Source organism: Pyrgilauda ruficollis, unplaced genomic scaffold (assembly GCF_017590135.1).
Source record: "Pyrgilauda ruficollis isolate IOZ18807 unplaced genomic scaffold, ASM1759013v1 scaffold218, whole genome shotgun sequence".
Classification (NCBI taxonomy): Eukaryota; Metazoa; Chordata; class Aves; order Passeriformes; family Passeridae; genus Pyrgilauda; species Pyrgilauda ruficollis.
The window spans coordinates 114,331-139,678 of record NW_024521206.1 but is presented as its reverse complement, the minus strand read 5'-3'; the positions used below and the strand labels follow the sequence as shown (position 1 = coordinate 139,678).

At 38.7% G+C, this 25,348-nt stretch overlaps 1 protein-coding gene across 3 annotated transcripts in view; it reads left to right on the top strand.

The window, feature by feature from the left end:
* Nucleotides 1–23,180, top strand: part of PJA2 (praja ring finger ubiquitin ligase 2) — a 32,760-nt gene extending 9,580 nt beyond the window's left edge. For 2 of the 3 annotated variants that reach the window (XM_041468345.1, XM_041468344.1), the window contains exons 2-9: nucleotides 2,124–2,315; nucleotides 7,218–8,244; nucleotides 13,106–13,291; nucleotides 14,713–14,898; nucleotides 16,961–17,069; nucleotides 21,203–21,317; nucleotides 21,606–21,721; nucleotides 22,996–23,180. In XM_041468345.1, coding sequence (XP_041324279.1) covers nucleotides 2,126–2,315; nucleotides 7,218–8,244; nucleotides 13,106–13,291; nucleotides 14,713–14,898; nucleotides 16,961–17,069; nucleotides 21,203–21,317; nucleotides 21,606–21,721; nucleotides 22,996–23,076 — 2,010 coding nt within the window. In that variant the 5' untranslated portion in view covers nucleotides 2,124–2,125 and the 3' untranslated portion in view covers nucleotides 23,077–23,180. Of the gene's footprint in view, nucleotides 1–1,195; nucleotides 1,622–2,123; nucleotides 2,316–7,217; nucleotides 8,245–13,105; nucleotides 13,292–14,712; nucleotides 14,899–16,960; nucleotides 17,070–21,202; nucleotides 21,318–21,605; nucleotides 21,722–22,995 lie in introns of those variants that run through there. The other variant, XM_041468346.1, reaches the window with a different exon arrangement.
* Nucleotides 23,181–25,348: the final 2,168 nt, after the last annotated feature.

Here is a 25,348-nt window from a genome sequence, read left to right as displayed (position 1 = left end):
AAAGGATATTGTGTTTCACAGCTTCATTGTCTGAAGGGTTTCTTGTAAATTGGTCTCTGCATTCATGTGGTTAAATGCTGCTCATTTTAGACATGTAGGTAAATAAGTGCATGCCTCCATCTCTTATTTTTGAGATGTTTTGTATTTAGGTAGAAGTTAGCCTCCCCTGAAAACCAAATGTGACAACCGTACCTCCAGTAAGTGGTGAAAACTTTCACTGTCTTGAACCAATAAGTCTTCCCCAGGACAGAAGAATAATAACTACCTGCTCTATCTTCTAGAAACAGTTGAATATGTGATGAGAGACTCTGTATGCAAGAGCATTATTTGGAACAAAAAATGTAGTGCATTAAACAGGTTTTGCATGTTGTGAACATCAGTTTTTTAAAAATTAAACATTTGCATTCAGAGAGCTTAACTCTGTTGAGTGGACATCTGTTTTTGAACAATACTGATGTTTTAGAGAACAAAATGAAATTAAGAGTTATGCAATTTTGTTGTATTTTTACCATGTTTGTTTCAACCACTTGTTTGAGAACAGATTTCTGTGTTGCTATTCTGATGTTCTGATTTAACTATTGGATTTTATTCTGCAGATTTGGATGTGGCTGCTAATTATCAGCTCCCTCTGGCAGTCTGCTGACCAACCATGTTGTGATGAAGGCAAATTTCAGAATTGTCAGAGCTTGGTTGAAAATAAATAACTTGCTGGTTGACTTAATAAAGATATTAACTACTGGCTGACTAGATAGGAAAATGAATTGTCAGTCCTGTTTTTTCTTGCATTAGTTGCCAGGATTTTTGTTTTCCAAAGACACCAGAGTTTTCACCTTTCTAAAGATTGCAAGAATGATACAGTTAATAACAAAACAAACATACAAACATTGTAGGTTCTGGTTTTTAATGTAGGATGGGCAGGTCCGGACAAATACTCAAAAATATTTCCAGGGAAAATTATGTGTGATCAAACTACATAGAGCTTCATAGATGAATGAGGAAAAAAATGCCTCAGATACTCGCTAATTTTTTTCCTGCCAATGTTCAATCTCTTTCATATGTCTCTGCCCATAGGTACTCTCTTTTTAAGTAATGAAGAGATTAGTTGCACAGCCAGGAAATCAGAAAGCTTTCATATTTTTCTGAAGTTCATAATACTCTGTATTAATGGTTGCAAACTTTTATCTTCCTTGTCTTTAATGTGAACTTTTTAATTTGGTGAGTTTCAAGAACAGAAACTTTTAAATTCCATATCAACTAAAGATTAAAAGTGACTTAGAAGGACACAAAGAAGTCACTGTATATATGAAATAGTGAACTTCTAATTGCATTTGTACAAGCAACAGCTTTTGGGCATGAGCCCTTGTGTTAGAATATTAATACCTAATAGTACTGCTGTATTAAAATCTCTCTTTATTACAATATTGGCAGCCTTTTTTACTGTTTCTCAAGTTCCTTTTTACCTTGTCCTATATTTTCTTGGTAAAAGCTGTAAGTTTCATTAATGTGAAAAACTGCTGCAAGAAGAAGCAGTGTGTGGGCAATGCTTTGTATGGCCATGCCTGAACATACTACCTCTAGCAGTAAGAATAAAGCCTTCTCCCTGGGACTTTCATTTTAGAAGGTGTGATTTGATTAATTATACTTTTCCAGTCACAAAGATAAGCTAGCTAGGGCAGCTTGAATTGTATTGTATTACCTGAAGGATTTGCCATTATACTGCTTGCAAATCTTTCCTGCAAGCTGATGTGTGTATTGCGTCAGATTTATGAACAGAGTGGAAAAAAAAAAAAGCTGGGACATCTGGGATTGATTAAAAAAAACCCAAAAACATATTATTAAGTCTCTGTTATGTACTAAAAACATGTTAAGATGGGGGCGCAATCAGTTTGCCAAAATTATTTCATGTAGATGAAAACTCAATTACATGCTTTCATAACATATGGGCCTAGAGCACTCTATGTTCTTAGTAATCATATTGTAAATGAGGCTTAAGACTTTAGAGAAATAAAAAAATGCTTGATAAAAAAAGTCTATCAAAGTGTTAGGGGAGAGGGAAACTGCAAAGACATGTTGTTGTTTAACAAGTATCTCTGTCTTTTTCTTTCCTCCATAATCTTGTGTAGCAATGGGCCAAGGACTTGGCAAAACTGCCTGGCCCAAACCTGCAGGAGGATATCAGACTCTTACAGGTAGAAGAAGACATTCCTATGTTGGATTTATACCATTTTTAAATAATCAAGACTTAGATGGACATCAACAGAGCAACGACTGCAGACAATTAGAATTGGAAGACGTTCAGAAAGAGCATTCTTTATGTATGTACTTATCTTTGTGTATGTGCCATTTTGTTGCAAACTGGGATGCCTGGGGCTGGAGGAGAAAAGCACATTGAGAGCCATATAAATGGCTCATGTTATTAAGCCACTTAAATAACATGAAAAGTAAATTTCCTACGTCTTTAATTTGCTTTTATACTAAATTTCGTTCTATAAAGTATAAGTAATCTAATAAATCTATATTAGGCTATATAGTTTTGCTTGAAGAACATTCATAATGAGTTAATGTGTTCTAACAAATTAGAAAACAATAACATTCTTCAAATTATTTTGTCTCCAAATTAAAATTCACATTTGGAAGAAAATGCCTATTCTAACCTTCTGTTTACATTGAGGCTGTGAAATGTTTGATGCATCACGAACCAGGTTGTTCTCTTTGTCAACGATAGTGAAAATTAGTTTAAGCCTCTAAAACATCTTTAAAAGTTCCTTTTTTTGTGTATACCAATTAGACCACTTCCCTTTCTTGTTTAATGAGACTTGGATGTTAGTATTTACCAAAATTCCTTCTGTGACATTAGCATCTGAATAATAATTTAATAGAGGAATACAGAATGCCTTCTTGGATTAGAAATATGGTCCCATTTCTTTGCCTGAGGTTTTCGGCTTAAAAAACCTTATTTGATGTAACCTTAGATCTTTGAAAGTGCCTGGCGGGAAAGGACCTGGGGGTACTTCTCAACACTGACTCAGTATGAGCCGTCAGTGTGCCCAGGTGGCCAAGGGCACCTGACCTGTGTCAGCAATAGTGTGGTGCCAGGGCAGTGACAGTCCCCCTGTGCTGGGCACTGGTTAGGTTGCAGCTCAAATGCTGTGTCCATCTCTGGGCCCCTCAGTGCAGGAAGGACTGGAATGTGTCCAGAGAAGGGCAGCAGGGCTGGGGAACGAAATCAAATGAAGAGCCACTGAGGGAGCTGGGGGTGTTCAGCCTGAAGAAAAAGAGGTATGGGGAACCATCCTGCTCTGTACAATTGCCTGAGAGGAGGCTGGAGTGAGGCGGGTGTAGTTCTTTCTGCGCAATAACAGCCGATGGAACAAGAGAAAATGGCTTCAGATTGCACCAGAGGAGGTTTAATTGGCTGTTAGGGAAAATATCTTCACCAGAGGGTTTGCCAGGCATTGGAAGAGGCTGCCCAGAAAAGTGGCAGTTGCCAGTTCCTGGTGGTCCTTAAAAGGTGTGCATACATAGTCTAATGGTGGATTTGGCAGTGTTAGATTTATGGTTGCACTTGATACTTTAGTGGTCTTTTCCAGCATAAGTGATTCTATTGCTCTACAAGGTAGCTTTTTTTCCCTCCTTCCCTTATAGACTATTTTGAAACGGCTTTCTTATACTAATTTTTTTTCTTCTTAAATGACAATGGTATAGTGCTGGTTTAGCTTTGTATTCAATTGGTTTTGTAATCTGTTATGTGATATAGATCATCTTGGGTGGTTGTAATTTTTTGTAATTAAAGTGTGTTTACTGTTGTCCATGCTTCATACATTTTCTATACTTTCATCTAGTTAAAAGTCTTATTTCCTGTAAGGCAGTGTTGACGTTAGTGGAGTCTCTGTATAATGCTACCACATTTCTTGTTTCAGTTACACAGAGATGCATGCAGTTATTTTATGGGTCATTAGATACATGCAGTTTAAGGGTGTATTATCTCCCTGTTCCTAATACAGTTGCTTTGTATGTAAATTAGTCTAATAACAAAATGCCTTTCCTTTACATTTGTTTATGTGTATATTACAACTCTTCAAATTTATCTTACAGAACCATTTTGGATTGATTTACTTTCTTTGTCTCCACTAGGCTACATTTTTCCCTGGCTGGTATTATATTTGGATGGATAGGATCTAAAATGCTGCATATTTTCAGAATTAGAAGGAGTTCACAAGAATCATTGAGTCCAATTCCTGGTATAGGACATCCCCAGGAATCACTGTGTGCCCAGGAGTATTGTCCAGACGCTTCTTGCACTTGGTCAGGCTGGTGCTGTAACCACTGTCCTGGGTAGTCTGTTCCAGTGCCCAACCACCCTCTGGGGCAAGAACTTTTACCTGATACCCAGCCTAAACCTCCCCTGACACACCTTCAGGCCATTCCCTTGGGTCCTGTCACTGCACACCCCAGAGAAGAGATCAGGGTCTGCCCCTCCTCTTCCTCTCTGGGATTCTTGAAGACCCAAGTGAGATCTCCCGTCAGTCTCCTCTTCTCCAAGATGAACAGACCAAGTCACCTCAGCTGCTCCTTGTGTGGCTTCCCCCCACTGGTTCTTCACCATCTTCATGGCCCTCCTTTAGACATTCTCTAATACCTTTATATCTTACATGGTGGTACCCAAAACTGCCCCCAGCACTTGACATGAGGCTGCTGACAAGAGTAGGACAGTCCTCCCTTGCCGAGTTGGCGATGCTGGGCCTGATGCCCCCAGGACAGGGCTGACCTTCCTGGCTGCAAGGGCACTGCTTGCACATGTTGAACTTGCCATTGACCAGGATCCCCTGTGCTGCTCTCCAGCATCCCAATTTAGTGTCATCAGGAAACTTACTTAGTGTACCTCTGAGTCCTATGTCTCAGTTTTTTATGAAGATCTGAAGAGCACAAGGACGAGGATGGAGCCCTGTGGAATTCCACTAGTTACAGGTCACCAGTGTGATTTCACTCCATTCACTGTCACCCTTTGTGCCTGACCTGTGAGCCAGTTACTCACCCATCACATGATGTGTTTATGCATCTGTGTGCTGGGTGTTTTGTCCAGAAGGATCCTATGTCAGGCAGTATCAAAAGATTTGCTAAAATCCATAAATATTACATGAACTGGTTCCCTTGATCCAATAGTTGGGATACCTTGTCATAAAAGGAAATTAGGTTTGACAGGCAGGACTTTACTTTCATGAGGCTGTGGTGGCTGTGACCAGTGGCTGCATTTCCTTCAGATTTTCCACTACACCAGAATAGTCATCTCTGTGATTTTATCAGTCACTGAAGTGGACTGACAGGCCTGCCTTTCCAGGGTCATCCTTGCCCTCCTTGAAAACTGGGACAGCATTAGCCATGGTCCAGTCAGCTGGGACCTCTACAGATTCCCAGAATCATTCAAAAATCATTGAGAGAGGCCTTGCTGTGACATCAGCTGACTAGTTGACTACCCTCAGATGAATCCCATCAGGTCTTATAAACTTACAGAGATTCAGCAGGAAGAGCAGATCCCATACAAGTTAAGGATTGACTGGGAGTTGATCATTCTTCAGCCCAGGTACTGGGACCTCCTTGGACATACTCTCTTCATCAGTCTTAAAGATGAGCAAAGAAATCATTTAAACAAATCTGCCTTGTCTCTGTCCCCGTCTGTGAGGTGACCATCCTCATGCTGTAATGGGCTAATGTTATTCCTCCACTGCCTTTGCTACTGACGTACTTAGTGAAGCTCCTTTTGTTGCCCCCCATGTTTCTGGCCTGCGTCAACCCTAAGTGAGCTTTGGACATACGAATTTTCTCTCTGCAGTGGCAGCAGCATCTCTGTATTCCTCCTATGTCACCTGGCTTTGCTTCCACTGGCCATACACCTTCTTTTCTTGCTTTAGCTCCAAAAGAAGATCCCTGATCATCCAAGCCAGCCTTCTGCCTTACTTGCTTGACTTCCAGTGTTTTTGGAATCACCTGTTCCTGTGCTCCTGGGACATGGTCCTTAAAATTGACCAGCACTGACCCCAGCACCTTCCAAAGCGTTTTCTGAGGGTCTCACTAACTAGTGCCCTGAGCAACCTGAAGTCTGCTCTCCTCGTGTCCAGAGCTGAAGTTTTTACTTTTTCTTCTGTCACCAGAGACTTTGAACTCTATCACTTCATGTTCACTGTGGCCAAGACTGTCACTGGTCTCCACCTGGATCATGAGACCCTCTGTTATCAAGCAATAAATCAAGGAGGGCACCTTTCCTAGTTGGCCCCTTTAGTACCTGTACCATGAAGTTACCATCCAGGTGCTTTAGGAATCTAAGAAACTGTAGAAGATGGGTCAGAGAAGATATTATTTACAATATTTAAAATATTACTGGATTTGATCCTTGGTAGCTTACTATATATGACTGCTTGAGCAAGAGGAGTTGAGTGGATGATCTCTAGAGGGGCCTGCCAACCAGCCTTGGCTCATAGCAATTTTGTGGAGAGCTTGAAGATTCTAATTAGATACAGTATTATTTCCTAGAAGCCAGACTCCTAGTGCTGAGGGATGTAGCTCTTACAAGATTCCAGTGCCAGGAATTCACGAGCATAGTAATAGAGCCTCATCTAATGATTTCGATGAGATTTTGGACAAAATAGTCTGGACTGTTGCCTTGGTTAGAAGTTTAAAAATTACTTGAAAAGTATTGATTTTGTAGTAGCAGTAGTGTACATATTTTTGCCTTCTTTAACTCTTGCTGCTAGATTTGATGTTTATTGTCCCTTTATGCAAGAGGTGCTCAAGTGTAATATAACTAAAATGCATTTCTGATGAAGTAACAATAAGTGACTTTATCTGAGTGGGGCAGAATTTAACCAGTTAATGAATGGATAATCCAATATGGAGAGAAATGTTCTTTCAGTTTTCCTGTTATCTTATAATTCCCGTTTATATAAACAATGTAAAAATTCTGCTTGTGTATGTTCCTTTAATACTTTTTTCTCTATTATATCTGTAGCTGGAATTGTATAATTTAGATCTATTTCTGTAGGCTCAGTTTGTAGAAATGGGAAAGTACATACATTATTGAAGAATGACTGCATCTCTGATAAATGCTTCTATCACTTTGTACTGCAATCCTAGTAAATTATCCCTTCTTTTTAAATGAGCCGTTGTTGTAGACAAGAATATTTCTGTTGGTTTTGATTATTCCAGTACATTCTTTCTTACAGCTTTCTCTGAAGATTCTAGTCCATTGGTTCAAGTTTCTGCTGATTTATTAGATGAGCCTTTATCGAAAGATGCTGGCACTAGAGAACCTGTTTGCCAAAGTGCACCAAGCCAAACATCACCGTTTTCTGTATTCTGTTATGGCCTAGAAGGCAACCAAATCTCACGGGACTTGATGAATCCTTATGAAAAATCTGAGGACCTTGCAGAATACTCGTCTGGAGGGCATAATGATTTGAATGGTAAAAATGGAATTGCTTTTGTAAACGTTGACTCCTATCAGCCAGATAGCAGTGATGGAGAGGAAGAGGATGCTCTAGACAAATATTCTTGGATAAGAGAAGCAGCAGGTCTAATTCAGGGAAGACTAGATAACATACTTTCTCAGTGTGAAAAAGACATGGAGTCTGTTAATGACTTACAGTCCCGACTGTCTGCTTTCAACCACAGTGTTTATAGAGAAAGTTGTGAAGAAGCAGGACCAATGCCTTTGGCATGTCCAAACAATAGGACACTTAGATCTGCTGAAGATGAAGCTAAATCAAAAATTAGCTTGAGTGATAACAGTTACGAAACACAGCAGATAAAACATATAGTGGATGTTGGAATTGAAACCCTTGTACCAGTTGCTGATGTGTTAAACGTCGGTGATGGAGACACTGACCAAGAAAATTCATCTGAGCTAGTAGTGAGACCTAAAATTAGAAAACAAAATACTGCTAAAGAACTGGAGAGAGAAAATCATCTCCCTAGTGACGATGAAGAGGAAAATGATTCCTGGAGAAGAATTGGAATTGCTGATGTCCAACAGTGCCATCCTGAGTGTCCCTTGAGAGATAGCAAAGATGAGATGAGTTCTGGTGTGTTCTTTCTCTCAAGAATGCACAGTCATCAAAAGAACATAGAAATAGGCTTAAGAAGAAATGCACTAGCTCGAGAGCAAAACAATGTTCTAAGTGGCAGTGCTTTTTGGAATGAGTTTGAAGACCACAACACACATTACTTAATGTCCCACAAAGATGAAGACAGGTAAAAATTTTCTGTCTCTTTTAGTATTGAATCTTTTGTGTAAATAGTGTGTGAAACTGAACAATATGTTAGCAAATGAGACATAAAAACTTAAGGCATTTCAGAATATGCTCAGATAACAAGATGTCAACTTTTCCTTTCAGTTATCCTTCACTCTTCTGGTAATGTAAAAAGCATTTCCTTATGTCTGCAGTCACAGCATCATATCACTGAGGAATATTATTTGTTTATTTTTATTTCATTTTCACTGAGCAGATGGAGGGTAAAGACTGAAAACCTTGTTCAGCTTTGAAAGTTTCCTTCTATGCTTACTCTTCAGGATTTGTTTTTTTGCTTCCAAATCTCAGTATTCTGCATGGCAGCCTATTTATGTTATTGTCTCCAGCCTTTTGAAAGAAATTGTTCTTCCTTGTAATATCTGAAGAATAACTTGATAGGGTTGCTTATAGTCCGATTTTAATGGAAATTCTTCAGACTACTAGGTGTTTTCAAAGTAGCTATTAATTATGACAGTTTTAGAGTTACAAATTGCTCTAACCTTGACAGGAGAAGCAGTGTTCAGGTTTCTCCTACTTTGAGCTCTTCAGCTGTCTTGGTTTAGGGCAAAGTTGGGAGGAAACTCCAAAACTGGTCCCTGTAGAAAGCACATTCAAGTGGCCCTGTCCCCAACTGATTCTGGAAAATATTTCCTTGGAGAAAAGTGGGAAAAACCTGTTTATTTAACAAGAAAAGTATTCACAAGCATAAAAAAAGAAAAAATACTAAAATTCAGGGAGTCCTTACGTGGTGTAACTTGGCTTGCTCAGTCTCTTACCAGTCCCTTCAGTGCTGGAATGCAACGTCCTGGGCTCTGATGGAACTTACACTGGAACTCCTAGAAACTCATACTCACAGGTGTGAATTCCTGGTGTTTTTCTGTCCAGAGCCAGTTTGAACAGGTACAAGAAAAAGAAAAAACACAGTCCAGGGAACTTGTCTGCCTCAGCTAGCTAAAACTAACTAAAAGCAAAGGAGAGCTCTGTCCCGCTGTCTGTCCATGCTGCAGACAACACAGTCCAGGAGCAGGAATGTGGAGCAGTGAGTGCAGTTCTGAAAAGAAACTGCGCACTTTTTTCGCCTGCCTTCACTCTCAGAACCAGTCTTAAAGGTGCAAAACTTAACATCCAGTATAAACAGAACAGATGTTTGGGAATTCAAGCACCATATAGTCACCCTAAGGCATCACCCAAAAGACAAAGTAATTTGGATAAACATTACGTTGATTAACTTCTATTCATATAATGTTAGCTTAGAACTCTTCACTATTAATTGGAATTATATAACCGAGCTATTTGAGGCTAAAAACATTTCTAACCTTATGATAATTTGTGGAAGATGTGATAGTGTTTATGATGGTTTTTTTCCCTCTTTTTCTTGCAGTTTGCTTTCATCTTGTTGATTCCGTTCCCACTTTACAAGACATGTCTTCTGGGTGTTGATGTGGCTCTCTTGTGCATGTGCTTGCCATTCATAAACGAACCTGCTTAGTAGATTGCGTGTCCTGTATTTTTGTAGAGAGAAGAGCAGGAAAATTAATTAGCATAAAATCTTGTCCTTAAAATGTTGCAGACTTGCAACTATGAGAGAACAAAATGCATTTTAAAATAGTAGACTTGGGGGCTTTTCTTCTTCAAGGTGTTAAGTGTGGGGTCCTGCACACCCAGTAAGAGCACAGGCTGAGGGCTCACCCAGCCTCTCTCACCCAGAGAGCAGCTCTTCTGGGTAGGACATTGGTGTGCTGGTGGGTGACAAGTTGACCATGAGCTGGTCATGTGTGCCCTGGGGGCCAGAAGAGACAGTGGTATCCTGGGATGCATCGGGAAGGGTGTGGTCAGCAGGTCAGGGAGGTGATCCTACTCCCCTTCTTGCCCTAGTGAGGCACATCTGGGGTACTGTGTTCATTTTTGTTTTCCACAGTTGAAGAAAGATAAGGAGCTACTGAAGAGGGTCCAGTGGAGGCCACAGAAATGATGAGGGGTCTGGGGCATCTCTCTTAGGCGGAGAGGTGGAATCTGGGTCTGTTTAGTCTGGAGAAGACTGAGAGGGAATCTCACTAATGCAAGTAAATAGCTCCAAGGTGGGTGCCAGGAGGATGGTGCCAGACTCCCTTCAGTGGTGCTCAGTGACAGGACAAGGAGCAATGGCCATAAACTAAAATACAAGAAGTTCTACCGCAGCAAGAAGAACTTTAGGGTGAGGGTGGCAGAGCATTGAAACCGGTAGCCCAGAGAGGTCATGGGGTCTCCTTCTCTGAAGACATTCCAAACCCATCTGGGACCATTCCTGTGTCCCAGGTTGGGCTGCAGAAGGGTTAGATGGCAGGGTGGCGAAAGGGTTGGACTGTGGATGATTTTCAAAGGTCCCTTCCAACCCTGACAATTCTGTGATTCTTAATACTTGGAAATATATAATATATAATAATATAATACTTGCAAATGAATCCTTCACTTCCTTGTAAGGCTTGTTTTTCAAAAATTTTCATTAGTGCATAGTCGTTTCCATTTTTTAAATGCTGCTGCTAGAAAATTAAAATGCCATGAAGGAAGTGTAATGTATTCCACAATTGTAGCATTGGCTTCCATGATGCACAGCAATGGGTTATTGTAGCATGACAAAAAGAAACATGGATTGATTATTTGAAATGTTCTTGACAATGACAGCAACTGAACTAGTAAACAGGAATCATGTGTTTTTAACTTAGAATCCCTGTAATTTATGTTCTAAAACCTAAAAATACTTATATTTATGAAATAAATTGTCAATTATTAGTCTGTACAAAGAAGTAATATGTTCATTCTTGAAAGGTGAAATTTTATGTTTAAAGGTTTAAACCATATTTTATGTTCATGCAGATCTGTATAAAAAGTGGATTTGACATATGTGTCAAACTACATCCTTCAGCTCAGTTTTAGCTTATTCCCAACCCAGAGAGAAATGTACCTTTTGATTGCTGCAGTGTGGGCCTCCACCTCACATTTTTGCTTCAAGGAAGCGCACAGCTTTTGTGGTGTTAGCATGTGGAAGCTGTGAGGGAAGGAGAAAGTCTTGCATGTTTGTTAGAACCATGTATGTTCGAAGGGTGGTAGAAGGTCCCAGGGCAGGGTTGGAGGGAAGACGAACATAACCATTAGCTCTGTCCATTTAATTTCAGACTGTGTGCCAGGTACAGGTTAGGAGGGGGTTCAGCCAGGGGAGGGACTAGTGTCAGCAAATCCACATGCAGATGCTAAGTTCATATGCTATGCTTTTGGCAAGTGACAAGTCTGTAACCCTCTAACCATTAAGTAATGTTCTGTACCCATGCAGAACTGAGCAGAGTTAAATCCCGAGTTCTGAAATTTAATGTTCTTCAGTTGTTTAGTGTTAGTGACTTTAGGTATATCCTTTTCTGGTTTGAATTAGTGTTTGTGTATAAACCTTAAATAGAACAAATTTGACTAAAAGCAAAGGAGTATTTTAAAGTATGTTGACATTCTCAGATTGTAAAATAGAGACAGCTAAAACAAGGCATCTGAGTATTTCAGCTATATACAATTTCATCTGAGATGAAATTGTAAAATATGTATTTAGAAACCTGATCAAACAACATAAAAACAAACAACATTCCAAACCGAACTCCCAACCCAAAAACAAAGAACCAAACAGAACAAAATATTAAAAAAGTCAATATTCAGCTTTAGATGTTGTAATATGAGATGCATTAGACTATGTATCAGAAATCATAATAGATATGATTTCCATTTTAAAGTAATCCATTAAAATAGCCCAAAATTAATGAATATTCTCATTTCCATCACTTTTCTTAGTCATCAAAATTGTGATAGAAAGATTTATTCCTGCCTCAAATTAAAATGCTTACATATAATTTGTGTGTTGAACTTATTTATTCTTGTAAAACTTGCGGTATATACTATGCAGCTTTTCAAAAACACTTAAAATTCCTTAATTGAAAGTTCTATTGGCATGCATTTGTAATATTCAATAAGGGGAGGAAATCAGTGACTTTTTAGGTGGGGAGGTAACAATACACTTAAGCATACTGGGTTTAACAGATGAGACATGTATGCTGTGGGTGTTGTGGATTGCTTTATAAAGTGAGGTCTAGTAAGCATGTTGGCTGTTCACATGTATGTTTTCTCTAACTTTTTGAAGTGACATAGCTATTTGACTTTATTTTGAATTTTGCTAATGGTCACTGTAGTGACTGAATCATCTAAGTGCCATTACCAATGATAGCAGTAGTTTATCCTTCCTAAGATTGTGCCAGCACTACTATTTTGTTTAAGCTGCCCAAAGCTTATTTATTGCCCTTTTCTATGTGGTGGCTGAGCAAACTGCCTTTTCAAAACTTCCTGCCGTTCATATTGTTCAGGGTAGTGAATCAAATAGTTTGCAGTAAGTCATCCATTATATCTTTCTATGTTAAAAAAGGTCATTCTATATGGCTTGTATGTTTGTTAATCAAGCAGTGCCACTGCTGCCATTTTTCTAATCTGGGAGAAAGATGTTTATAGTGAGTCTGGTTTCTGTTCCTGAGTTGTTTCCTGTACTCTACATATGTGGCAAAGGAAGAACAAAACATTTTTGTAAAGTAGCGTGGGTAGAATGTTTGAATTCTTTTTTACAGACTAATTTTCCTTTTTTTTTTTAAATAATAGTATGTGCACTTGATTTGTAATGCATCTATAGATAGCACAAAATTAATTTCTCTTTGAAAAAAGTTGCTTATATTGAGAGCACTGTTGATAGAAAAATAGGAAATTAATTTCTTTCCCCTAAAGCAGTGTTTGAATTCATACTCTGTTATTTGTTTAAATTGCAGCTCGGAGTGCAGTGATGGAGAATGGTCTACATCTGTGCCTTCCTATTTTACTGCTGTGGAAAAAGAGCAATCCTCAAGTGATGAAAGCTGGGAGACTGTCTCGTGCAGGGAGGAGCGTGACCCTAGTGTGCAGAGGAGCAGCAGTGGTGTAGAAGAGGAGAGCACAGACTTCTGTTTCCAAGAAGAGTATGCCTTTATTTTATTGGCCAATTTCCTATAGCTTTTAGCATCGCCAGTAGTAGGGTACTCACATAGCACTACATAGAATAACATCAAAAGCAGTTACCATGCTAGCAACAATCATTTGCCTACATCACAATAATCTGTAGTTGTATGTATTTCAAATCAGGGAAAATATTAATTTCATGTAGGCAGTTCTATGTAATGAGAAATAGAGACAATGAGTGTGTATTGACATGTAGTGTCAATATGGTTAATAGACTTAGTATATTGACTTTAAAAAACCAGTTAGGCAAGTTAATTGTTAAGATATACGTGTTACATAAACATCCTTTGATACTGCTTAGGACTCCTTGAAAAGAACTTGTTTATCTCTCTACTTTATTGCTTCTCCTATTCAACTGCTGCTCCTTATTTTCTGCAGCCCTATCAGTGATTAAAGAAAACTTGAATTTCTTTCCTGCTCTAGTAACTTTAAACTTTATTTTTCCAGTCATTCAGTACTTTATAAACTGTAGCTGCCTTTGCTATAAGGCAAAATTTGTACCTGTATACAGCTAAAAAGAATGTTCTTGGCTTTTTTCTAAGCATCTAATATTGACTCTACTTTGGATCTTTATAAAGCAAAGGCTACACCTGAGTGTTCTTTCAGATTCTTCCACTCTTAGGTGCACAGTACCTATTGCTAAGCAGCCCCATTTGTTGTTAATGCTTTTTTAGTATTCTCCACGTTCCTGGGTCTTGAAGAACTAGTGTGACTTTAAAAACCTTATAACAACTCATCTCTTTCAGAACAACAATAATGGAGCTGTGTGCTTTTTAACCTTTTTTTTTTAATATGAACAACATAAAAATGTGTGCATCTTTGACATAATTCGTGTTTATTTTCTCTTTTGTAAGGAAAGTAGGACTCACAGCCCCATGACTCTCTGCATCCAGGTGACTTCTGCTCCTCTAGAATATCCAGAAACGAGAAGAGTCTTTCTCTTGCAAGATAGCTTCTCTTGCAAGAGTAGTTCTTTGCATCGCATTCAGGCCAAGCTTTGCCATGGAGGCTGCTCTGGGTGTCGAGACAATCTTTCTCCTTAATGCCTTTAGGAACTTGTAGATAAATAAGAAAATGTTTAGTACCAAATTTATTAACCCTGGCAGGGATGCCGGCTGTACTAGGGAAAATTAGAAATAAACTGCTTACTGTACTGCTAGCCTTGAGCATTAGACAAAACTTCACCACAGAATCATGGGTGTTACTAGATTCTGAGCTCTGGGAATTTCTTGAATTTTTATGGCAATTTTCTAATCTGTGACTCTGTAGTCTGGGAAACATGCCTATTTAGTCTTTGTGTTATGTTTGGCTTTTGTTTTTTATGTGTGTTTGTAAATTCTCTTAGCTTTTTAGTTTTAGCTTTTCACTTATTTGTATAAAGGGAGCAGATATTATTGGAGGAAGGTGAAATTCCTTGGTTACAGTACCGAGAAGAAGTAGAAAGTAGCAGTGACGAGGAAAATGATCCAATTTGTGATTTTGTACATCTTGGATTCTTCTTGTTGGATGGAAATAACAATCTTGAGGATGACTCCAGTGTGAGTGAAGACCTGGATGTGGAGTGGAGGTATGCATTTTATAGTTGTCTTCTTTCATTTCAGAGATTTTGTAGTTACTATTTTGTTTTCTGTGTAAGATGTCAGAAGTACTTATGGCTATCAGTATGCAGTTGCTTCAATGACTAATAATCTCAGTTTTAAAGTTTAAGGTATTTCAAGTGCTATATATCTTCTAAGGAGGGAATAGATTTGCTAAATCAGGCGATGATTTGAGAAAATTTTGGTGCCCTAAATATGCGAGGCATGGGTTTATTTTCTAATTTAATTTTCAAGTGAAAGTGTAACAGAAATAAGGCAATATAAATGTAATCAGCATTCAAGTCAGTCCTATTTTATAATTGGTCTTTTCCTCCTTTGAAACTGATGTAAGTTAGTCATTATAAATCTATATTTCTCTTTGAAATGCCATGCACTTACCCAATATTATAATAATTCTGAATGCTTCACTCCATTTTCTGTCATTAGATTACTGAAGGATATTGCAATCAATTTATTGTAAAAATTATTCAAATACCAGGAATAAAGTGATTGGAGCCACATACAAAATAGTATAATGTATTATAGTATAAAGTGTTTGTTTTAGAATGTGATAGACAAAAGGCTTTCCAGTGAGAGACATAACACTTGCTCTCTTCTGCTTATTAAAATACAGACTTGAGTGCAGACATACCAACACTCTTGTTCTCTCCTTGTGAGGTTATATTGTAGAAAAGGGTAACCTTTTATGGTATGGGACTAATGCATGAGAGTCCAAACTAGAACTAAGGCCTGTGTTCTTACACTGTCAGGCAGTAAGCTAGTAATGGAATTGTATGTTAGGGACAGAAGCTGTCTTTTAAGTGTTGGAGTTTAGCCTTGGTAAGCTTCCTAGTTACTAAAAATAGGAGCAAAGATGTTGATGGTTTGTTAAGTTTGGTCTGCTGAGCATATGCAGACCTGTACATCATTTCACTTGTGCCTGTTTTAAGATTTAATTTCTGAATTTCTAAAACAGAACTCAAAGAACCTGCCAAGCCATGAACTGTGACACATGATGTAATCAAAATCTGATTGTTAGTTGTAAAACAACCTTAATAGCATACATATGAAACATGCTAGCTGAACTTCTACCCTTTCACAGTAAGAACTCCCAGCAGGATGTTCTGAAGTATATACTGTGGGAGTGTGATACCATTGTGCTGGGACCAGAACTGCCTCTGGGAGGCTGGGGCTGCCCCATGTGGAACACAGCTTGTTCCAGCTGACTCCAGTGGAGCCACCATAGGGTGGGGGCTCTGGGAAGATGCTAAGAAAGGATAAAAAATGCTGAACAGCAAGCAGTGTGTGAGAGAGAGATGAGGATGATGTGAGAGAAGCAACCCTGCAGACACCAAGGTCAGAAAAGAAGGGGGTGTAAGTGCTCTAGGTGCTGGAGAAGACCGTGGTGGAACAGGTAGGAATTTGATGATGGACCTGTGTCTGGGGCAAACCTGTGCTGGAGTAGTTAATGAAGGACTGCAGCCTGTGGGAAAAACCCATGTGGGAGCAGGGAGACAGCATGAGGAGGAAGTAATTTCACAGAGGAGCTACCCATGGACAGACCACAACCCCTTTTCCTTTCCCTCTGCCCTTCTTGGGATAGGGAAGATTAGAGGCCTCAAGGATGAAGGAGTGAAGTTGAGCCTGGAAATAAAGAGAGGGCTAAGGGAAAGATGTTTTAGTTTTTGTCTTTGTTTCTTACCATTCAAATCCATTTTTATTGGCAATAAATTAATAGAATCATAGAGCAGCCTAAATTGAAAAGGAACCTCAAAAGATCATCTGGTTCAACCTTTCAATTAAATTAAGGCTTTTCCTGATTTAAGTCTGTTTTGCCTGTGGTGGTGATTGATGACTCATGGCCCTTTTTCTTGACTGATGAGCTTTTTATGTTATTTACCTGTCCAGTTGAGGCAAGGGAGGGAGAGGTCAGCTGGCTGGGTATTGGGCTGTTATTAACAGGTGATGTGCAGTAATTTGACTTATCCAGACTTTGTGTTGTAACTATTTATTTTGAAAATAAGATCACATTTCCTGACCCATGTTTTTCAGACTACTTGATGAGTTTGGTGATGGCCTAGGACTTGCTCAAGCCATTCCTTACATGGAACCTCAATTTCTCACATATATGGCATTAGAGGGACACTTAGAAGCTGTGGAGGTATTAAAATATTTTTGATTGTCTTATATCTGTGATGTTGTGACATAAATATTTATAGTTGAATCTTTTTTCAACTTAATCTGAAAATCAGGAGAGTAAGAGAAGAATACTTTCCTATGTTAGCTTAAACTTTTGGGTCGGCAAACATGAAAATACATCTTGAAAGTTCTTTTAAAGGACATACTCCAAGTCATTTATCAGTACCTGCTCCTTTTAGTATATGCATTTATTTCCTCATAAGGCAAAGAAAGTTAATGGTTTCTGCCAGTGTAAACATATTCCATTTAATTCTAAAGAATTGTGCCAAATTCTCTACATAACAAAGGAAAGCTTATGCTTGAATCTATGTGGCTTGTCCCAGCTGGTTTTTTTTTTATTGCAAGAGTACATTTGGATTTCTCAAATTTTTGTTTATCAGTAGAAGACTCTTCTGTATACTCAATATTTTTTAAATTTTAAGAAAAAGTTTAAAAAAAACCCCATTGAATAACAAACAAAAAACTCCAATCAGGAAAAGAAACCTACCTGAAAAAAAAAAAAAAAAAAGTCTTTTATCATTAACTTGTTCTATCCCTATCCATTTCACCGGTCTAATTTTGGATATAGACCAAAGCATTTATTATCAAGAACCAGCATTGTTATGGTCTTTGTCTTTTGTTTATTACTTCAGGTTGGTCAGTGTCAGAGTGAATATAGAGCTAGCTGAGATCCAGTTTGATGCAGTATGACAATTCTGGCACTGCCAGAAATCTCCCCTGCAGGGTATTTGTCAAAATAAGAGCTAAATTATGTAAACACACGTAATATGGTGTTACAACAGCTGAACTGAATGTTTTGTAGGTTATGTAAGTTTAGGGCAGCGAGGGGCAGTTTGACTGCTAGCACTCACTTAAAGGGGTGAACTGGGCAGGCTGTATGTTATAGTGTGCCTGCAGACAAAATACCAAGGGCATTTTGAAATGCTCTCTAAAGCTGGCAGACAGTTTAACATAGATAATGGGTTTTTTTTCCATGAATATGAGCAAAGTCAATGGTTTTCTGAAAAAGGTTCCCAGATCTTTTCCAAGGCAGTGGAAGGGGCCGATCCCGTAAGTAGTCAGTCATGCAGTTTCCAGGTTTTGTACGTCCCCCAAGGTATATGGGAGGTCATAATTTGTGATCGAGTATCACAGGGCTTTCTCCAGCTGTGTAGGGTCTTGTTAGCATTACTTATTTAGAGACACTTCATTAATGTGGAGAAGGTCTGTTGATATTCTTATTGTAAAAGTAGTGTTTTGAAGCCGTATGGAGAAGATTCTTGTCTCTTTTGTAGTGGCTGTTTCTCACTACATCAAAAAAACCGGAACTGCAAAAACGGTTGACCTCCTGCTTTGCACCAAAGCAAGACGATCTGTGTAGAGAGGGGAAACTAGTCCCATCTTTTTTTTTTTTTTATCTGCACATTAACACTTGAGAAGGAGACTGAGTTAATTACGACTCTTAAGCTTTTCTTTCTCATTTCTGTATAACAACATTTGCCTAAGTACTCTGTCAGAAGAAATGTGTGCACTCCTATCAGAGTGACCTGTAAAAATAATCCTAGGTGATTATGTACGTGGCTGGCTGAGGAGGTGCTGTAATTATGTTTGTCACCAGGAGCAGCAGAGTGTCACTGAACCCCATTAGCAATCAGGCAAATAACTACAGAGGTACCTGTGGTACAGGGCACTGTGAATGTGGAAAAGCCAATTCTCTTACGTAGCATTTGTGCTTGAAAGTAGCAGACAAGCATATGAAACTTTATGGTGGGCATAGAAGTCTTGGCATATTTGAAATTAGTCAGCAGAAAGTGGTAACTGAGTAGTAAATAGAAGAGTTGTATGGACTCTCACCACATAGACAATACAGGTTTTGAGTAAGAATTCCAAATACTCCATTCAAACCTCAAGCAGAATATAGAGCACATATTTTTACAGAGGTGGTTACTAAAATTGTTCAGAAAATATGAGCAAAATAATTTCCTTTTGCTTTGAAATGCTTGAAAGGAATGTGACACAATAAAGCATCCAAAATTCAAGTGTATCTTAGTTGGAGGGGAGAGAGTGGGAGAGATCTATTCCAAATAATTGTGACATTTGGATGGGAGAAGTAATGCAAGTATTAGATATTTGTTTTGAAAAGCTACATTTTATAGCTTTTATAGCTCTCTGGGCTCCTAAAACTTAATAGAATATATGTGTGTTTGTAAATATTTTTCTCTTCCATCTGCTATAAAGAAACTACATAGCTGGGAGTGTCTGGTTTACGTCATTAGCAGTACAGAACAGGCTGGTTGCCTCTGCTGCATCAGTGACTTTATAAGTATTTCATGTGCCAGTTTACAGGTGTGAGGAGCTCAAACCTTCATAGCCTGTAGCACTCTTGCTTTTAACAGAAAAATGTCCAGCATTTTGTTTTTGGTACATGGAGAACTAAGCAGTCACACAAACAATAAGAGGAAGTACATTTATTTTGAAGATACATCTTATAAATGTAACAAAACAGACACTACTTTGCTTTGGATTTGAAAATGTGGCTTTCCGCCTCAGAGTAACTGCATGGCTTTGTGTTTATAATGTTTCTTTTGTGTAGGTTTTGGAAGCAAGCAGCAATACAATGCTTTCTTTTGAGAATACTCATGCTGGATATTAACAGAGAAGTTTGACACATAAATAATACTGCCACCTTCTGTATCCCTGGGATCTTATCTAGTTTTTCCAGGTGTAGTAGCTACTCTGATTAAGCATAGTATTTTTACCTACTGTTTATTTTCATTGAAATTGGACCAAAACCCAAATACAAATACTATAGTCATCCTAATGTTAGTAAGGTCCTGCTGTCTGCTGTATCAGAATTGATAGGTATTAGCTGTAAAATTGGAGCATTGTACTTGTTTTGTAGGGGAACTTGCACACTGCAGTAGGAATAACCCCAGGTTTTCCCTTAAACTGACAGATTTCTTGTGGCAATAGGAGCTGTAAAGATTTCTTAGCTCATGCTGAACTCTCTCTGCCACAAAGGTTTGACTGTAGATATAAAACTGCTAGTTTAGATCTGTGGTAGTGTGGTAGCTTGAGCTACCTTGTCGCTGTGATCCAAGTCCAAGCATGTTTTCAGGTTGCAGCTGTAGTAACTTCAGGGAAAGCTTAAGAGGAGAAACTGTTGAAGAGGTTTCTGTATAGTCGAGTGTTTCTCTAGTATATAGAGATTTTTAGTTAAGTGTATTCCAAACATTACAAAAATAATCACATTATCTTACACCTCTTACTAAGAGAGTTTTGTGGCCAATAGCATAAATAATTTTCAAGCTGATTAGAACGGTAAGTAGTTATACTTAAAGGATGTGATTAATTCATTCAGGGTGTGAACCCAATGTTTCTGTGTTCTTGGTTCTTCAGTTTGTGTGCTGTTCAAACAGGTAGTACATTTCTCAGCAAATACAACCAAATATTCTGAGTTCTTTGATTTTAATATTTTTTTTCTACTGGATATCCACTGCGTGTCTTACACAGTTGAATGTATGATGTGCACAGCAATTACATGCAGCAAATATGGTGTAGACTTATAGTCTTAAAAATTTTGTATGATAAAAAAATTGAGTTTAAAAAAAGTTACTTCACAGCATTTTGTCTGTCTTAAGATTAGAAATGTTTGCATGGATCTTGAAGTTTACACTCAGTGTAGTCAAGGTACTTAATATTTTTTGTTTGTGTCTGAGTAATATAATAATTGAGGCCAGGAAACACATTAATGAGGCATTTCTTTTCAGAAGCACAATGAAAGGACTGTTTTAGATTGGCAAGCTTTATTACATTTTCAACTTGCTGCTTTTTCTGTAACTTTATAAAATTAACAAATGTTCACTGTAGATTAAGTTGTGACTGTCCTCACATTTTAAGAATGCTTTAAAAGCAAGGCATTGCTGTTTTGACCTTCAGTTTCACCTCATTCATTACAAAAATAAAAATGATGAACTGGTTAGTAGGACAGACATATTTTCCATTTTAAAAAGTAATGCTGCTAGAATTGGATTCCTTTCCTTGCTTGTTTGTTTGTTTTGTATGAAATGTTACATTTATGAATAATAGAACTTGATCTCTGCTTTCCCCTTTCAGACTGCTCTGGCACAGTTAGAGTCTCTTACGTTTGATGTTGAGCAGACTCATCCACCAGCTACAAAAGAAACCATAGATTGTCTGCCACAAATTATTGTCACAAGTGACTACAAGGGTATGGAAAAATAATCAAAAAGTAATTTCCACAAAGTTTGTAAGAACAAGTTCAACTTTCTCTAATACCATAGGTGCAATATTTAAGTATACTTATTGCATAATGTTGTCTTAAGATCTTTTGACTCTGAGTATAATTTTATCCATTTGGAAAAGTAATCTTTAATGGAGTTACTGTAACTGTACTTTGTAACCATTAGTGATACTGTTGATAATACATGTATTTTAATCTGAGCTCATCTTATATGTAAAACAAGGTATTAATGCTTTTTCTTCATCATGGGTTTAGGTCAAGAGCAGTGTTGTACTATCTGTTGCAGTGAATATGTGGAAGGTGAAATGATAACAGAGCTACCCTGCCATCATTTGTTTCACAAACCTTGTGTAACTCTTTGGCTACAGAGAGTAAGTACTACAGGATTGGTGGAGGGTTTGGGGTCAGGGAGTGTTGTGTACATTGTGTATTCTTCGGGAAGAACAGCTTTTAACTCTTGGAAAATATGAGATGAAATACCAAGAATTTATGAAATACTCTTTGAAATTATGCATTATGGAACCAAATTCTAGTGCAAGTGAGGAAAAACGTTTATATTTGTACTAACCTGAAGGGCAGTTTATTTAATAGAGGGAATATTTCTGTAAGGGAAAACATGTTTTCCTTTACTAAGAATGAAAGACATGGATGAGTTATAATTTGTTTTGGTACAAGAAAAGCTTTCTTTACTATATTCCTGTCTTGAAGTAAAGACAATGGAATAATTTTCTCTGTGAAGAGCAAAGAGTTTAATCTGTCTTATCACAATGTCAGGCCCATTTATTGTGACAGCTAAGGCTGGCAGAGGAAATACTGAAACGCTTGTAGATTAACTTTTTTTAAAATTACCTTTACTAATTCTGTACTATTTAATTTTCATGATCTGTAATCAGATCATGATTCAGTCAGATTCATTAATCGGTTCATGATCAATTTGCTTTCAAATGTCTTTAAAAGGCTTGCATCATGTTGAAGCTAGACTAAAACAACCATAATTAATGAACTGGTATTTTTTTTTAGTTGCAATTCCATTCTCCTTTATGTGCAGTGCAAGCCTGGACTTGGTAGTTTTCAGTGTGCTTACAGTGTAACACAATTTCCTCAAGAGTATAAGAGAAAGATTCATTGATTTTACCATGGGGGTCATATCAGAATGCCTCTAGCATGGAGGGCTGACAGATTTAGTTGGTGGGTTTCTATTTTCTTTTTCTGTGATAATATTAATTATCATATTCATTTTTCTTGTTTTACACATCCTCCCTTTTTTTTCCTGTTGTCATAAGTAAAATGCTATTGCTGAAAACTAGGACAAAATACTTCGTCTTAGATTCAGGCTGTACCTAACTTATTTTTAATCCTTGCCTTAGAAAAAAAATGTCCCACCTGTAAAATCAATGCTGTTGGAGAGAACCTGATGCATTTGCTATGTAGCTTAGGTGTGAAAACAAAACAAGTCTTTCTTCTGAGTTTGTCAGCCTTAGGTAGCTGTTAGCTCTAGGTAGCTATGCTGTCAAATTCGAGTTTGAGGTGGTGCTGTTGTGGAGACCCTAAATACTTTATAAACAACAACTTTTAGCTTTTCAGTAAACTGAATGCAAACTGTGCAAATAACCTGGTTTTTTTGGTTTTTTTTCTCTTTTTGTAGTCGGGAACGTGCCCTGTTTGTCGTCATGTGCTTGCATCTGTACTTCCTGAAGCAGCTGATGACACTGTTTTTTTTATTTGATTGATGATTCAGCATCTTCTGTTAACATTGCTACAGGACCCTCAGGGTCGGAAATAAAATCTGCCACCAAAATAAAAATGTAAATTTTGCCCGATTTAATTATAATGTGAAAATAAATCAGTATAAAATATTGATATGTAGTCATGGATTGGCTTGGGTTGGAAGGGATTCTATAGATGATCTGGCTCCAACTCCCCTTGCTGTGGGCAGAGACAGGTTGCTCAAGTCCCATCCAACCTGACCTTGAACACTTCCAGGGCTGGAGCATCCACAGCTTCTCTGGGCAACCTGTGCCAGGGCCTCATCACCCTCACAGTAAAGAACTACCTTCTAATATGTAATCCAAACCTACTTTCTTTTTGTTTGAAACCATTCTCCCTTGTCCTGTCATAAGCCATTGTGAATAGTCCCTCTCCATCCTTCTTGTGAAATCCCTTCAGGGACTGGAAGGGACCTCAAAGCTTTCTCCTCTCCAGGCTGAACAACCCCCATTCTCTCAGCGTTCCCTCATAGCAGAGGTGCTCCATCCCTCTGCTCACCTTGGTGCCTTCTCTGGATGCTCTCCAGCTGCTCCGTGTCCTTGCTGTGCTGGGAGCCCAGGGCTGGAGGCAGCTCTAAAGGGAGCACTTGATCCCTTTGTCTGTGTCATTAATAAAGACATTGAACAGTTCTGGTCCCAATAGGGATATTCAAGGGCCACCAACTGTTGTTGATCAGGACTCTGAGCCATTGAGCACCACCCTCTGGACACAGCCATCCAACCACTTTTTAGCCACTCTTCAAGTCCATTTCCAATTAATAGAGAAGAATGTTGTGGGGAATGCTGCCAAAGGCTTTGCTGACATCCAGATAAATGACACGTGTAACACTTCCTTTATCCACTGCTGTAGTCATTCCATCATAGAAGGCCACCAGATGGAAAGGAATGTGAAAGCAAATGGAAAAAAATAAGCTTGTTTCTGTTCAAGTTTCATGTTAGCTATACAGGCACTAGTCCATTGGAAGTATTCAGATTCTGGCAGGTGTTGGTAAGTTAATTTGTTTTGACCATTAGACAAAGAGATAACAATTTTTTCTTAAATAGCCGTAGCATCAGTAATTAACATAGTGTGAAGAGAATTTCCCTCAAGTCAAAGGGAAACTTCTAAAGGTTTTGGATAAGGTTACATGGTAAGCTACCTCATAAGTCGAAACTCTGTAGATGCCTTCCATGTTTTACAACGCAGAAAGCTTCTTTTTCCCCTTCTTTTCTTATTCTGTGCTTGATTGAACACCTGAGAAAAACAAACCGTTTTTTTAATAAAGTAAAGCTGCAAAATGCAACTACTCTCTGCCTCTAAAAAATAACTCTGTGCAAACCATGTAAGCTGCTTATATAAGCTGTGAAAAGTGTTTGATTTAAGAGTGTCTGAGTTGAAAGGGCCCTTAAACATCACCTGGTTCTAACCCCTCTAGTGTGGGAGATAGGTTGTTCCAAGCCCCAGACAGCCTGTTCCAGTGCTTCACCACCCTCACATTAAACAATTTCCAATATCTAATCTAAACCTTCTCTCAGTTTAAAACCCTCACCTCTCCTATCACCCTGGTTAAATGTTCCTCTTCAACTATTCTGTAGCCCCCCTGGAAGGCTGCTCTTAGGTCCCCCTGGAGCATTCTCATCTCTGGGCTGAACAAGCCTAGCTCTCTCAGCCTGTCCTCACAGGGCAAGTTCTCCAGCTCCCTGGATGTTTTTGCAGCTCTCCTCAGGTTCTGCTTGAGTATGTCTATGTCTTTCTTAAGCTGAGGGCTCCAGAGCTGGACGTAGCACTCCAGACAGGGGGAGAATTCTCCATGGGAGTGAAGCAGGGAGGCAGAATCATCTCCCTTGACCTGCTGCCCACAATCTTTTAACACAGCCCAGGACATGTTTGGCTTTCAGGGCTGCCAGTGCACGTTGCTGGGTCATATCAAGCTTTTCATCATCCAGCATCCCAATTAAGTACTGTTATCAATCCATTCTCTGCACTGTGCTTTATGTTGTACTTGGAACTGCCCTGGCCCAGGTGCAGGACCTTGCACTTGGCTCTCTGGAACTTCATGAGATCCACACAGGCCCCTCTCAGGCCTGTCAAAGTGCCTCTGGGTGACGTCCCCTCGCTGCAGTGTGTCCATCACACCACACAGCTTGGTGTTGTCAGCAAATTTGCTGAGGGTGCTCTGATCCCACTGTCTGTGTCACTGACAAAGGTTTTCAGCAGGGCCAGTCCCAACAATAACACTGGAGGAATCTGCT